Source organism: Crocuta crocuta, unplaced genomic scaffold (genome assembly GCF_008692635.1).
Source record: "Crocuta crocuta isolate KB4526 unplaced genomic scaffold, BGI_CrCroc_1.0 scaffold163, whole genome shotgun sequence".
In the NCBI taxonomy this organism is placed as follows: Eukaryota; Metazoa; Chordata; class Mammalia; order Carnivora; family Hyaenidae; genus Crocuta; species Crocuta crocuta.
In genome coordinates, this window is record NW_027529533.1 from 4,691,260 (window position 1) to 4,705,398 (window position 14,139).

General features: G+C 35.3%; 1 protein-coding gene across 1 annotated transcript in view; it reads left to right on the plus strand.

The window, feature by feature from the left end:
• The window catches only part of MDGA2 (MAM domain containing glycosylphosphatidylinositol anchor 2), an 811,206-nt gene that overhangs the window by 516,987 nt on the left and 280,080 nt on the right, over positions 1-14,139 (plus strand). The window contains exon 6 of the mRNA XM_077761231.1: positions 9,679-9,811. Coding sequence (XP_077617357.1) covers positions 9,679-9,811 — 133 coding nt within the window. The remainder of the gene's footprint in view (positions 1-9,678; positions 9,812-14,139) is intronic.

Consider the following 14,139-nt stretch of genomic DNA (forward strand, 5'->3'; position numbering starts at 1 on the left):
TACTTAGACTGCATAGGGTCTCAAATAAGAAACTAAAGATTTTTGAAATGGTGTTTGAGAAGAGAACTAGTTAGGATATTTTCGCATGGGCATGGCCTGATGAAGACAGGTCTGATGGCAGCTACAGAATGATTAGAATAAAGGAGAGCTGCAGTTCTCCATAGTAGACAGTGTATTATCCCAGCCAAAATGAGCACTCAAGCAATATTTGTTCAATGATAAATGATAAATAAGAGTCTAAAGTAAATATTATGCCAGTAGGATTGGAAAGGAAAGGTCATTTTGTGAAAGGAAAATTAAAGAATAATCTAAAGCTCCTGATGTCATTGTATACAGGGTAATGAGAAACAGTAAAAAGTGAATGATGACATGACTTCTGAGTCTGGATTATGGGAGAATGATGGTGGCTTGAATTATATATAATATCAGAAGAGAAAATTCATATGAGGTAGTACAGCCAGTATAATGGAGTATACTAGTGAACCCACTAGCTTTAATAGGACATTGTGTGCCCTGTGGATGGAAATTGTCATCACGTAGCTATCAGAGAACAGGAGATGAGGTTAGAAGTCAGAGGTGTGAAGACATGTACAAAGAGGCAAAAGCATCCAAGAGGAAGAAAATTAAAAAAAAAAAAAAAACATTATCAAAATATGAGGTGGTTTCTTTTTGAAGGGAGGTGGGTAATGCAGGAAAAATGGAAGTCAGTAGGTGACATAAATAAATGAATAAATAAGTAAGAACGATCAAGGATAATTAGAAAGTCACAATAGATTATTTTAAGAGATCCAGAGAGAGGAAAAATTCAAGTGCAAGATCATAATTGCTGAGAAACATTGCAGGTAAAAGGCCAGGAAAAAATCAGAAAAGTTAGATTTTTTAGTTCCAATGCTATTGATGATTTTTTTTAAATACTTTTTTTTCTGTTATTTTGCTTAGAGATTTTCAGGAATCTACAATTGATTCTAATTGAAACAGTGATTTTAATTAGTATAATAGAAGATTACAGACTAAAATTTGCACAACAGAAAATGAAATGGAAAACAACCAAGAAGTGACTAAAGTATGATATGCTAATTACCTACACAGAGGGGCTGTCAAAGTAGCAAAGGTAATCTAAAGTGTTAGAAAAAAGCAGAGAAATATAGAAGCATTAAAAAAAGATTTATTTAATTGTAACAAAAGAGTGTTATTAATGACACTGGTAGATATGGTTTCACTGAAGTGTTGAAATTTTGTTTTTAAAATATGGTTTAAAAATATTTTGTCAGTGGAAACAGAAACAAGTACTGGCAGAATATAATTAACTCCATGTGAATAGAGAGACTTTATCACCAACTATACATCCAAATGACATTGTTTCCCCTTTGTATATATTTGAGAATAACTATTATTATAAGATTGCTTTTAGAATATTGACTATATTTATTAATACCTATGGAATTCATATTGAGTTCCAAGCAGATAATAAATTCTGGAGAAATAAATATGTGCAAAGCAAAGCTTTGAGTGGTGAAATACAGGTAGTTATAGCACTTTTAATTGAAAAAGAATTCATTTACAAAATGTCTCTTCTATGCTAATCCTGCGCTAGGTGTTGGGAACATTATGCTGAGATCAGGACAGACATAATCCCTGCCCCCTAGGTGCTTACTGGCAAGGGGAGAAGTCTAGCAGAAAATAAATTCATTATTGAAATAAAAGGAAAGATGAGACAGTATTATGAAGAGAAAGATAGAAACAGATCTCACAAAAAGGGATTTCTCCTCTTTCAGAAGTAAGGAAAGGCTTACTTGTGGAAGTGAGGAGTATTGGGATCTAAGAATGAGATGAAATTGATGAGGCATAGAGAGATGAAGAGCCAAGCATGTGCAGGAGTTCTTTTGTAGAAGGAAGGTTGTGTACAAGGCACTAAGAGAATGAGATGAGATTGGGGAGGAAAGGAGAGTGCAGGCCATATAGGGTTGGCCATCATGTTAATAGTGATTAGTTAATAGTTAATAGTCTATTGTGTTCACTTTAAGAATGATAGTTAAGTCATTGATGTGATTTAAACAGAGAAATGACATGATCAGATTTTCTTATTTTAAAAAAATTGTGGAGGCATCTGGCTGGTTCTTAAGTAAGGAAATGATATGATAAGATTTTCATATTTAAAAAAATCCTGTGGGCGCTTGGCAGGCTCAGTCAATAGAGCATCCAACTCTTGATCTCAGGGTCATGAGTTCAGGCCCCATGTTGGGCATGCAGCGTATTAAAAAGAAAAAATTCTGGTTATAGATCATTATGCTTGCTTGTGTTCTTAAACTATACTAACTATAATCAGGAATTTCTTAGTAGAATGAAGGATTTAGAGCATTACATTTAAAAGTAAATAAAAAGAATGGTCAAGATTGAACATGTTTCAAAATCAGTAAAAGGATCTGAGAGGGAGATACTGAATATATGAATACAAAGTAACTGAAAGACTAGGATTCTGGTTTTTAAAGAAGGAAGAGTAAATTTAGAGGAATAGAGCTGAAGTTCAGCTTTAGGATATGTTAAGTTTTAGGTGTCTGTAAGACATCAAAATGGACATATTGAGGTAAAATATTGGCCTCCGTGTCTGAAACTTAAGGGAGAATTCTGGAATAGAGGTACAGAATTTAGGAGAGGGGCTGGAAGATAGGGCTTGTAGTGGCAGTGATTAGGTCACCAGAGGAATTCCGTAACTCAGAATTAACTGTGAAACAGAGTTCCAGGGAATCTGAAAGTTAAGCATTGAGAGGAGAAAGAAAAGTAGAGAATTCCAAGCAAAAGCAGTCACAGAAGTAAAAGGAGTAAGATATATCACCTTATTCAAAAATTATCTGAGGAGGAGCCAAGATGGTGGAGCAGCATGGAAGTTCTTTGCTTCTCTGTCCCTGAAATGCAGCTAGATCAGCACCAAGCCTTTTTGCACACCTAGAAAATTGATACAAGGACAAACAAAAGAATCTGGATAACTCTAACCAAAGAACTTGGCAGGTATATGACTCAGAGAGATGAACTGGGGGAGATAGAAGCTGAAGAGGGTAGGGAGCTGTATTTGCAGAGAGAGGACAGAGAAAGAGTGGGGGAGAGTACAGAAAAAAGCCCTCCCCCCTCCCCCCCGAAAGTAGCTGGAGAGAAACACATGCAAGTGACTGAATGAGAAAGGAAGAAAGCAGAAAGGAGAGGGTTTCAATGCAATTAAGACTCTATTAGCAGGGGAGAGCAGAATTGGACATTCCACAGCTCAATACCTGGCAATGCTCTGGTGGGAAGGATGAATCCCCAGGAAGAGGCAATGAGGTCTGCAAGGTCTGTAGGACACATGGGGAGAAGGGGTTCCCCTGCTAGAAAAGCATTGGTAGAGGCTGTAGTGCATCCCTACAGGCAAACGTCCCAGTGCACCCCAGGAAAAATGATTGCTGATATGGGAACAAAGAGGCCAGGGTGCAGTGAAACCTGGCACTGGTTGTGTGTTGTAATTTACCATAATCTCTGAGCCTCTGTCACTATGCCATTGCAAAAACTTATTTTGGGGCAAACCAGTGCCCAGCACAATCTCTGAGCTTCTGCAGCACATGATTTCAGGAATATTCCTGGGGACAAGACAATGTCTGGCCATTGCTCAGCAAGACCCTCCCCTAGAGGGTCCGAGCAGGTCCAAGCCACAGGGTCCTCAGAAGTGAGAGGTTTGGAAACACATCCTCATCTGAGATAAAATCTGGGAGGGAGGTACTACCTGGCAGGCTGACAGCTTGGATACAAACAGTATAGAGGCAGGGAGTGAAAAGAAGCTGTAGACAAAGGAGGGGTGCTTGATTGCCAGTTGGCAAGAGCACAGAGTTCTGGTGCAAAGACTGGGAAGCTGGGTGATGCCATGTCTCCCATGCATGTGCAGGTGCCACACCAATCCACCCCAGTAAAACAAGCAGTGCCACCTAGTGGAGAAAGGAGCCACTACACCAAGCCCCGTCCAGCTATGCCAACCAAGCCCTAGAGGACCACCACAAGTCTCTCCACATGCTTAGTTTATAGACTATAAAGTGCTTCACAGTTTGACTTCTAGGGGAAACTGGATGTAATTTGATTTGGATTTCATTCTGTTCGCTGGTCCATCTATTCACTTTTTCTTTTCTTATTCTTGGATACAGAAAGAGAAAACATTTATTTTTTATTTCCTATATTTATAAAAAATATTTTTAATTTTTATACTGTATTTTAATTACTTTTTTGTAAGCTTTCTTAGTCTATTTTACTTTCATTTTATTCTATATTATTACATACATTTTTTAAAAATCTTAGATGTTTTCTTAGTTTTTTTTTCTTTTTTAAATATTTTTTCTTTCCTTTTTTCCTTCTTGTATATAAATCTTCATTCAGCAACCAGACAAAAACACACCTAGGATCTAGCTTCCTTTATTTGATTGCTTGTGTTGTTTTTAGTTTTTTCAATAAAAATTTTTGTTTTATTCTTATTTTTCCTCCAAAATGATGAAATCAAGGAATTCGTACCTCCAAAAAGAACAGGAAGAAATGATAGCTAAGGACTAATCAACACAGATATAAGTCAGATGTCTGAACCAGAATTTAGAATCATAGTAATAAGAATACTAGCTGGGTTTGAAAAAAGCAATGATTCCCTTTTGGCAGAGATAAAAAAAGTAAACTCTAGTCAATACGAAATTAAAAATGCTATAACTGAGATGCAATCTTGAATGATAGCCCTGCTGGCAAGGATGGATGCAGCAAATCAGTGAATGAGTGATATAGAAGACAAAATTATGGAGAATGAAGAAGCAGAAAAAAAGAGCAAAACTTAAGCAAAAGAGCATGATATAAGAATTAGAGAACTCGATGACTCATTAAAAAGGAATAACATCTGAATCATAGGGGTCCTAGAAGATGAAGAGAAAAAGGGGTATAAGATTTATGTGAGCAAATCATAGTGGAAAAATTTTCTATCCTGGAGAAGGCACAGACATCAAAATGCAGGAAGCACAGAGAAATCCCATTAGATTAAAAAAAACAAAAAACATCAACAAAGCATATCATAGTTAAACTCACAAAATACACATACGAGGAAAGAATCATGAAAGCAGCAAAGGGAAGAAAAAAAAAAAAGTCCTTAATCTATAATGGAAGACAGATCAGGTTTGCAGCAGACCTATCTATAGAAACTTGGCAGGCCAGAAAGGAGTGGCAGGATACATTCAAAGTACTGAATTAGAAAAAATTGCAGCCAAGAATTCTTTATCCAGCAAAGCTGTTGTTCAAAAAAGGAGAGATAAAGAGATTCCCAGACAAACAAAAACTAAAGGAGCTTGTGACCACTGAACTAGCCCCGCAAGAAATTTTAAGGGGGATTCTCTGAGGGCAGAAAAGACAAAACAAAAAAGACCGAAAGTAACAAAGACTAGAAAGAACCAGAGAACACCACCAGAAAGTCCAAGTCTACAGACACTAAAATGTCAGTAAGTTCATATTTTTCAGTATTCACTCTAAATGTCTATGGACTAAATTCTCCAACCGAAACACATAGCATACGAGAATGGATAAGAAAACAAAATTCATCTATATGCTATTTACAGGAGACTCATTTTACAGCTAAAGACACCTTCATATTGAGGGGATAGAGAACCATCTATCATGTTAATAGTCGCTGAAAGAAATCCAGAGTAGCCATACTTATATCAGACAATCCTGATTTTAAAGTAAACAGTGTATCAAGAGATGGATAAGGGCATTATATCATAATTAAGTGGTCTGTCCACCAAGAATATCTAACAATTATGCTCCCAAAGTCGAAGTACCTAAATATATAAATCAAGCAGAATCATAAAGAAACTCATTGACAGTAATACCATAATAGTAGGGAACTTCAACATCCCACTTACAGCAATGGACAGATAAACAGAAAATCAACAAAGAAACAATGGCTTTGAATGACACACTGGACCGGATGGACATAGCAGATATATTCAGAACATTTCATCCTAAAGCAGAAGAATACACATTCTTCTCAAGTGCACATGGAACATTCTCCAGAACAGATCACATACTGGGTACAAATCAGCCCTCAACAAGTACAAAAAAGATTGAGATCATGCTATGCATATTTTCACACCACAACTCTATGAAACTAGAAGTTAACAGCAAGAAAAATTTGGAAAGACAACAAATAGTTGGAGACTAAAAAACATCATACTAAAAAATTGAATGTGTTCACCAAGAAATTAAAGAAGAAATTAAAAAGTACAAGGAAGGCAGTGAAAACGGTCACACCACAGACCAAAATCGCTTGGTTGCCACAAAGGCATTCATAAGAGGGAAATATACAGCAATCCAGGCCTTCTTAAAGAAGGAACAAAGATCCCAGCTATACAACCTAACCTGGAAAAAGAGCAGCAAATAAAATCCAAAACCAGCAGAAGATGGTAAATGATAAATATTAAAGCAGAAACTCTAAAACAATGAATACTGCAGAAATACCAACAATAATAGGGTAATGTTATTAGCAATTATATGACAATAGGGCAATCTGGAAGAAATGGACAAATTTCTAGAACCAAATAAACTACCAAAACTATAATAGGAAGAGATAGAAAATTAGAAAAAGACCCATAACCATTAAAGAAATTGAATTAGTTACCAAACCTCTCCCCAAATACAGGAGTCCAGGTCCAGATGGCTTTCCAGGGGAATTTTACCAAACATTTAAAGAAGAGTTAACACCTATTCTTTTGAAGCTGTTCCAAAACATAGAAATGGAAGGAAAACTTGCAAACTCATTCTATGAGGCCAGCATCACCCTGATTCCAAAACCAAAGATTCCATGAAAAAGGAGAACTATAGACCAATTTCCCTGATGAACATGGAGGCAAAAATCCTCAACAAGATACTAGCCAACTGGATCCAACAATACATTAAAAGAATTTTTCACCATGATTAAGTGAAATTTGTACCTGGGATGCAGGACTGGTTCATTACCCACAAATTGACCAATGTGATACATCACATTCATAAACGAAAGGACAAGAACCACATGATCCTCTCAATAGATCCAGAGAAAGCATTTGACAAAATACAGCTTCCTTTCTTAATAAAAATCCTCAAAAAAGTAGGGATAGAAGGATCATTCCTCAAGATCATAAAAGCCTTATATGAATGATCCACTGTTAATATCATCCTCAGTGGGGAAAATCTGAAAGCTTCCCCCCTAAGGTTAGGAAAATGATAGGGATGCCCATTCTCACCACTGTTATTCAGCATAGTATTAGAAGTCCCAGCCTCAGCAATCAGTCAACACAGAGAAATAAAAGGGATCCAAATCAGCAAGCAGGAAGTCAAAATAGCTCTCTTTGCAGATGACATGATACTCTATATGGAAAACCCAAAAGATTGCATCAAAAAATGCTAGAACTGATCCATGAAATTCAGCAAAGTTGCAATATATAAAATCAATGCACAGAAATCAGTTGCATTATTATACACCAATAATGAAGCAACAAACCGAGAAATCAAGTGGTCCTATTTCCACTTGCACCAAAAGCCATATAATACCTGGAAATAAACCTAACCAAAGAGGTGAAAAATCCATATGCTGAAAAGTATAGAAAGCTTATGAAAGAAATTGAAGAAAGGACAAAAAAATGGAAAAATATTCTATGCTCATGTATTGCAGAAACAAATAATGTTAAAATGTTGATACTACCGAAAGCAATCTACATATTCAATGCAATCCCTATCAAAAAAACACTAGCATTCTTCACAGAGCTAGTAAAATATCCTAAAATTTGTATGGAACAAGAAAAGACTCTGAATAGCCAAAGCAATCCAGAAAAAGAAAACCAGTTCTGGAGGCATCACAATCCCAGAAAGTTTGGTACTGTCACAAAAACAGACATTTAGATCAATGGAACAGAATAGAGAACCCAGAAATGTGTGGCCAACTAATCTTTGACAAAGCAGAAAAGAATATCCAATGGATAAAAAGTCTCTCCAGCAAATGGTGTTGGGAAAACTGGACAGCAACATGCAGGAGAATGAACCAAGACCACTTTCTTACACCATACACAAAGATAAGCTCAAAATGGATGAGAGATCTAAATGTAAGATAGGAAGCCATCAAAATCCTAGAGGAGAAACTAGGCAAAAACCTCTTTGACCATGGCCACATCGTCTTCTTACTCAACATGTCTCCGGAGGCAAGGGAAACAAAAGCAAAAATGAACTATTGGGACCTCATCAAGATAAAAAGCTCCTGCACAACCAAGGAAACAATCACCAAAACTAAAAGGCAACAAATGGAATTGGAGAAGATATTTACAATTGATATTATCAGATAAAGTGTTAGTATCCAAAAATCTATAAAGATCTTGTCAAACTCAACACCCCAAAAACAAATAATCCAGTGAAGAAATGGGCAGAAGACTTGAATAGACACTTCTCTAAAACAGACATCCAGATGGCTAACAGACACATGAAAAACTGCTCAACATCAGTCATCATCGGGGAAATACAGATCAAAACTACCATGAGATATCATCTCACACCTGTCAGAATCGTTAAAGCCTATCTGTGAGCATGCCTTTTTTTTTGCAAATGAGCAGGCAGTGCTTATATGTCTTGTCACTAAGTATCCCAAACCTTCTGAAGAGTATATGAAAGTATTGCAATTTTTAGGATTTGAGAGATGTTAAACATTGTTATCTGTAGATGTTATCTGGGAAAAATGACATTTTGAAAATAACTGTACCAAATATGACTTCACTGGGATACTGCTTACCATTTCCATAATTCAGTTACTTATGAGAGGAACTATTTTGAAAAGATGCATTAATGACCTTAGAATGTAACAGAAATCTCAAGAGACCTATTTTAATTTAGGCAGTAGATTTTTTTTCTTTAATTTTTATTGTTGTTAGTTTCCTCTTTGACATTTTGACTAATTCCAGTGTTTTACATGGTCTTTCCTGGCTTATCATGACTTAGTCTGGCTTGCTTGATTTGAATCTTATCTATAATTTTGCAGATTTACCTGGAAGATCTAGTCCTTTAACTCCTGAACATAAAATAGCAAGGACAATAATGATTTAGAAATATTCATGAATGCTTTTTTAAGTCAGCTCTATATCTGTCATCTATCATTGATACTTACACACAGAATATTTATGTTTATAAATTTAACTGCCTGTCATTAGATTGATTTCAATAACTTTGTTCTAACAACAGTTTTCCATTTATTAGCTCTTCTTCAGAATCCTTTTCTTTCAAAACATTTCATGTTGAAGGCTATATATATTGCAGTATTTGTTGAGTAAACTCTATTATTAAGTACACTGTTCTGATCTTTGCATAATAATTTGCATAACCACCACCGGAAAAAGATTTCTTCCCCTAGGAAGCTAGTTTGCAAAGAAAAGGTTATGAATTTTCATTATAGTCTCTTAGATTTTATCTCCAGGCACATTACAGTATTGTTTTTAAATGTCTTTTTTTTTTATTTTTGTTTTTATGTTTGTTTCTGATTAAGAACATTTTCCTTAAAAATAAGACAGTCTACTACACTTTGATAATAATATGATTTAATGCAGTATAATTTCATGATTCACCCATTCATTCATTCTGGTTACTATTGACTGTTTCTAATGACCTTTTCTGCATTTTCAGGGTGAAACCAAGATCTTAAAACTAAAGAATCTTCGACCTCAGGACTATGCTAATTATAGCTGCATTGCGTCAGTGAGGAATGTATGTAATATTCCTGATAAGATGGTGTCATTTAGACTTTCCAACAAAACAGGTATGGAGCTATCTCACTGTTTTATGTCTGTTATCCACAGTTAATGTTTAAAAAGACTTTAACTTTCTTGTAGACCAAATGATTTCTATAGTATAAGTAGGCACAAGGCACCTTTTTTTCCTCAGAAGTCTATGATATCTGAAAAGCTTTTAGTAAATGCACACTTTAAAATGCAATATGTTCATACGTTATGTTTGTTTATATTGCATCAAAATTGTAGTTCCTTAAGATATCGTATTCATAAATGTCACAAGCATGCCCATATCCTGTTCAAAACATTCTGAGAAATATTAGATTCTTCATATAAAAATTTATGATCTAAATTGCTAAAAGTGTTTTGTAATTCCAAAGCTAAGTAGAAGAATCTCTCTCTTACCCTGTTTCAAGTCAAGAAAGTTAATTGGTAATTTCAGGTAGGTGTTTTTAGAAAAGTATTTTTGTAGAAAATGTCAAAACATGAGCAGGATTCCAACTTAAGTTAGCTTGTGTTTAGTAATATAGACCTCAGAATAACTGCAAACATATTAAGAAGGAATTGCTAAATGAAAGAGCAAAGAGAGAGCGTGGGAATGGACTGTCTTTTCTGTGACTGTGTACAATCACCTCAATCAATTAGAATTTGAACTGGTATTGTGAAACTTCCAGTGGAAATTAATATAAACTTTTACTTTTAAATAATGCTATTAGAATATGGAGTTTTAAAAGGACTTTTCTGAGGGGAGAGGGCAAGATGGCGGAGAAGTAAGGAGCTCCGTACTTGCACTCGCGCCCATACATCACACAGAAAAGATCTGAAGCCATTGGAAACCTTACAAAACCTGAGAGATTGGGAGAAAAAAGACGCAGAATCCACTGAGAGCGCCCTCTAACGTGAGTGTGAACCGGGGAAGATAAAATCGGGCCGGGATCGGAGACTCCAGGGTGGGAGGCGATCCCCCTCTACCCTCTACGGGGAGTGAGAGGGGAAAAGGAGAGAGTCCAAAACAGAAAAACCTCCGCACAGAGGAGAAAAACCTCCCCTCGGTGCATAGAAAGACCGTACTTGCCAAATACCTGCACACCAGGTCCCCTCGCGCCAACTGGTCCTGGAGGGGGCTGAGCACACAGACTGCTTCTTTGTGCTGGCTCCTGGAGGCTAGACTTCAGAGTGGTGGCGCGCCTGCCGCCATTGTAGCTCCCGGGNGTAAAAAAAAAAAAAAAGGACTTTTCTCATTAACATAACACCTGGAAAAGTTTGGGTTTGGCGTGCCTAGGTATAGGTTTGGATTTACCACTTATCACCTCTTGGATTTTGTTGACCAACTCACTTCACACTTCTTTGCCTCAGCTTCCTCATAAATTCTTAATGTTGTAGGGAAGAATTAATGAGTTAATGTTCATAAAACACATAGAATACTTTGTCAGTTTTTCAAACAAAGAATGGTCAGTATCCCCATCAAGCTCATTTGGTAAGAAGATTAAACATGGGACTTTACTGAAAGGTGGAAAAAACATGCACTCAAACATCCATCACATGTTCCATTGAGTTGTTAAAATTTTGAAAGGTCATTTTTAAAACATATGCATTCATTTATTCATCAGAAATGTATTGGGTTCTTATTATGGGTCAGCAACGATAGGCATAGGAATATTGGCTAAGATGTAAATTGCCTTAAACTGGACAAATGCTTTCTTAAGCAGCAGGTAAAAGTCGTTTGTGGAAGGTAAAAAGAACAATGTACAAGATGAAAATAAACTTTATTAAAAAGGATGAGAAATACTTGAGGGAAACTACGTTGCATAAAAAATAGAAATATAAAATCTTAGCAGACCTAAGACTTATAAAAGTTAATAATCTCATTTCACTTATAAAAGGAGAAACAGAGTATTGAGAAATAGAGATTTACATATAAGAACTGTGTGTGATTATGTTATTGTTCTTGGCATTGAAATACCTAGTGAATTATTATAACGAATTTTGTTTCCTTAGTTTTCTTAATGTATTTTTAAAATACACAATATCCAGAGAGAAAAATTAGAGATAAAATGGAAGTGGGTCCTATGGGATGGGGGAATCACCGCCATAGGACAAATAGTAGGTATATTATTACATATGTTACAGCCTTGCCCTTGACAGTGTTTTATTGCTCTTAAAAGTATTTCTTGTTTATTGTCTAAGTTTATCTTTGTAACTAGTGGTATGTAATCAGGTAGATGTTTTGTTTTCTTTTTATCACGTGTTTCTCTATCCTTTGACTCATAACATACTAGCCTGCAGTGAGTAAAGTAGCCTCACTGGTTTGTTTTGAGAATGAACTAAATCAACACAATTAAAAATTCTTTAAAGACTAACAGATACAATGAAATTACAGTTAACATTTTTTCTTCTACTTCAGTAATGTACATTTTTATTATTTCCCAATGTTCCACAGCTACTAACGACAGGGGACAGAATTTATCCCAATGTTATAAGAGTGATTTTTTTTTTTTATAAGTGATTTTAAATAGGAGAATGACTAGCTATTCACAATTTTTGTGGAGCTAGAAAAAAATGAACTTAAATCTCAGCTATCATTTTATTAGGAAAAAAAATAAGTACTTCTTATCCTTACACTGAACAGAGAAGATTACCATGAGAGGTGATAGACTTTCCAATTCCTGAGGTCTTTTAAAGCAGCTGGGTGACTTTGTTTCTGAGGTGATTTTTAACAATTGCAGCTGAGAAAACAAATATTTGACTCCTTGTCCTACAGAGAGCACAGGAACTCTGTAATATAGATGTTTTATTTAACTCTTCAGTTTTCTGTTCCATTTATTTTTCAGACTGAAGTGTTGCAGATCTAGACTGAACATACACAATAACCTATTCTATTTTATAATTATCTCACAAAAATTTTATATTGATTTCCACTGCAAAATGATACCAGAGTTATGGCAAATAATTGGATTTAAAAATACAAGTTAGCGCCTTGTTTGACTCTTCAGGAACTATAATCGGGCATGTCATGAGTCTGGTGCTTTACATATTCAAACCAGGTTTCTTCTGCATTTTTCCCATCTGGTTTTGCTCTAAGTTGAAAGAGTTGGTGCATTTCAAATAGGTGAAATCATTGAGGTGTCTCTCAAATTGCACCAGGAATAAATTAAGCTTTCAGCATCTTCATGCAAACAGGTCAATAAACTGACAAGTACATACAGACTAGTTCATTGCAAACACTGGAAGATCAGGAGTCACCATTGCTGTAATCATTGTGGAGACAGGTACTCCTTATGGTTTCACTCTTGTGAATCTGTAAATGACAAAAGTTCCAATATTTTTAACTCTTGGTTTGCAAAATGTCAAGGAAAATATTTAAAGTATGGAGCGAGAGAATATTCTATTACAAATATTGTAGTGTGATTGCTCTTGTCTGTTAATATGTTGATGAAAGTATAACTTTGGGAATAATTTTTTGTAATGGAGATCAAAGAATTAACTATTAAATGTAATTTTGGTACACAAATTTATTTTAACATCTTAGGGGAACTTTTGGATTGTAATCAGTGTATTGATCTGATTTGCACATGCCCAAATGGTATAGCATATGAAGGTGGAAACAGTTTGCTGTGGGTAATGTTTTCAAAAAGGTTTTGTAGCAGAACAATTGCATGATGGAGTATAGTTTTCTGGGCCCTTTCTGGACCTACTGAATTACACTTTCTGTGGAATAACCTGCAGTGTATATACTTGAAACAAGTAGAAATGTTTGCTTTCGAAAACAAAAACTGTCTCTATTATTGGAGTGTTTTCCATGAACCCCGTCTACTTTGTGAATAGGAACTTTTGTTAATAAAAGTCGGGGTTTTTTTGTTTTGTTTTGTTTTAGTAATGCCATGTTTAGTAGGTGTCATTTTAAAAGGCAACATCATTTGTAAACTTATCAACAATATGTTCCCTTAAATTTTCTACTATGAATTAGCATTATAGTAGAGCTTATAATTGAATGAATATCATTGGACCATGGAGTGTCCAATCATTTGTTATCCCCTGTTGATTACTTGGCATTGCTATGAAAAATCTCCTATCATAGTAATGTCATTCTTTATACCTAATCTAGCTGTCTTAGAACCTATGATGACAATTCATAGAATTTTATAAAAGCTGAAGCTTTTAGGTGTATTTATTTCTTGTCATAATATTGTAGCAGGGTCCCAAGTTGTTTCCTATTCCTGTTTGGAAGAAAAAAGATCGGTTCTTGATTGGTAAATTCTCAATATAGCTATATTTTTCTTAGTTCATTAAAAAAAACTGTTAAAATTTGTAAATTTAGAATACTAATAAATGTAGGTATATATTTTAAATGTAGGTA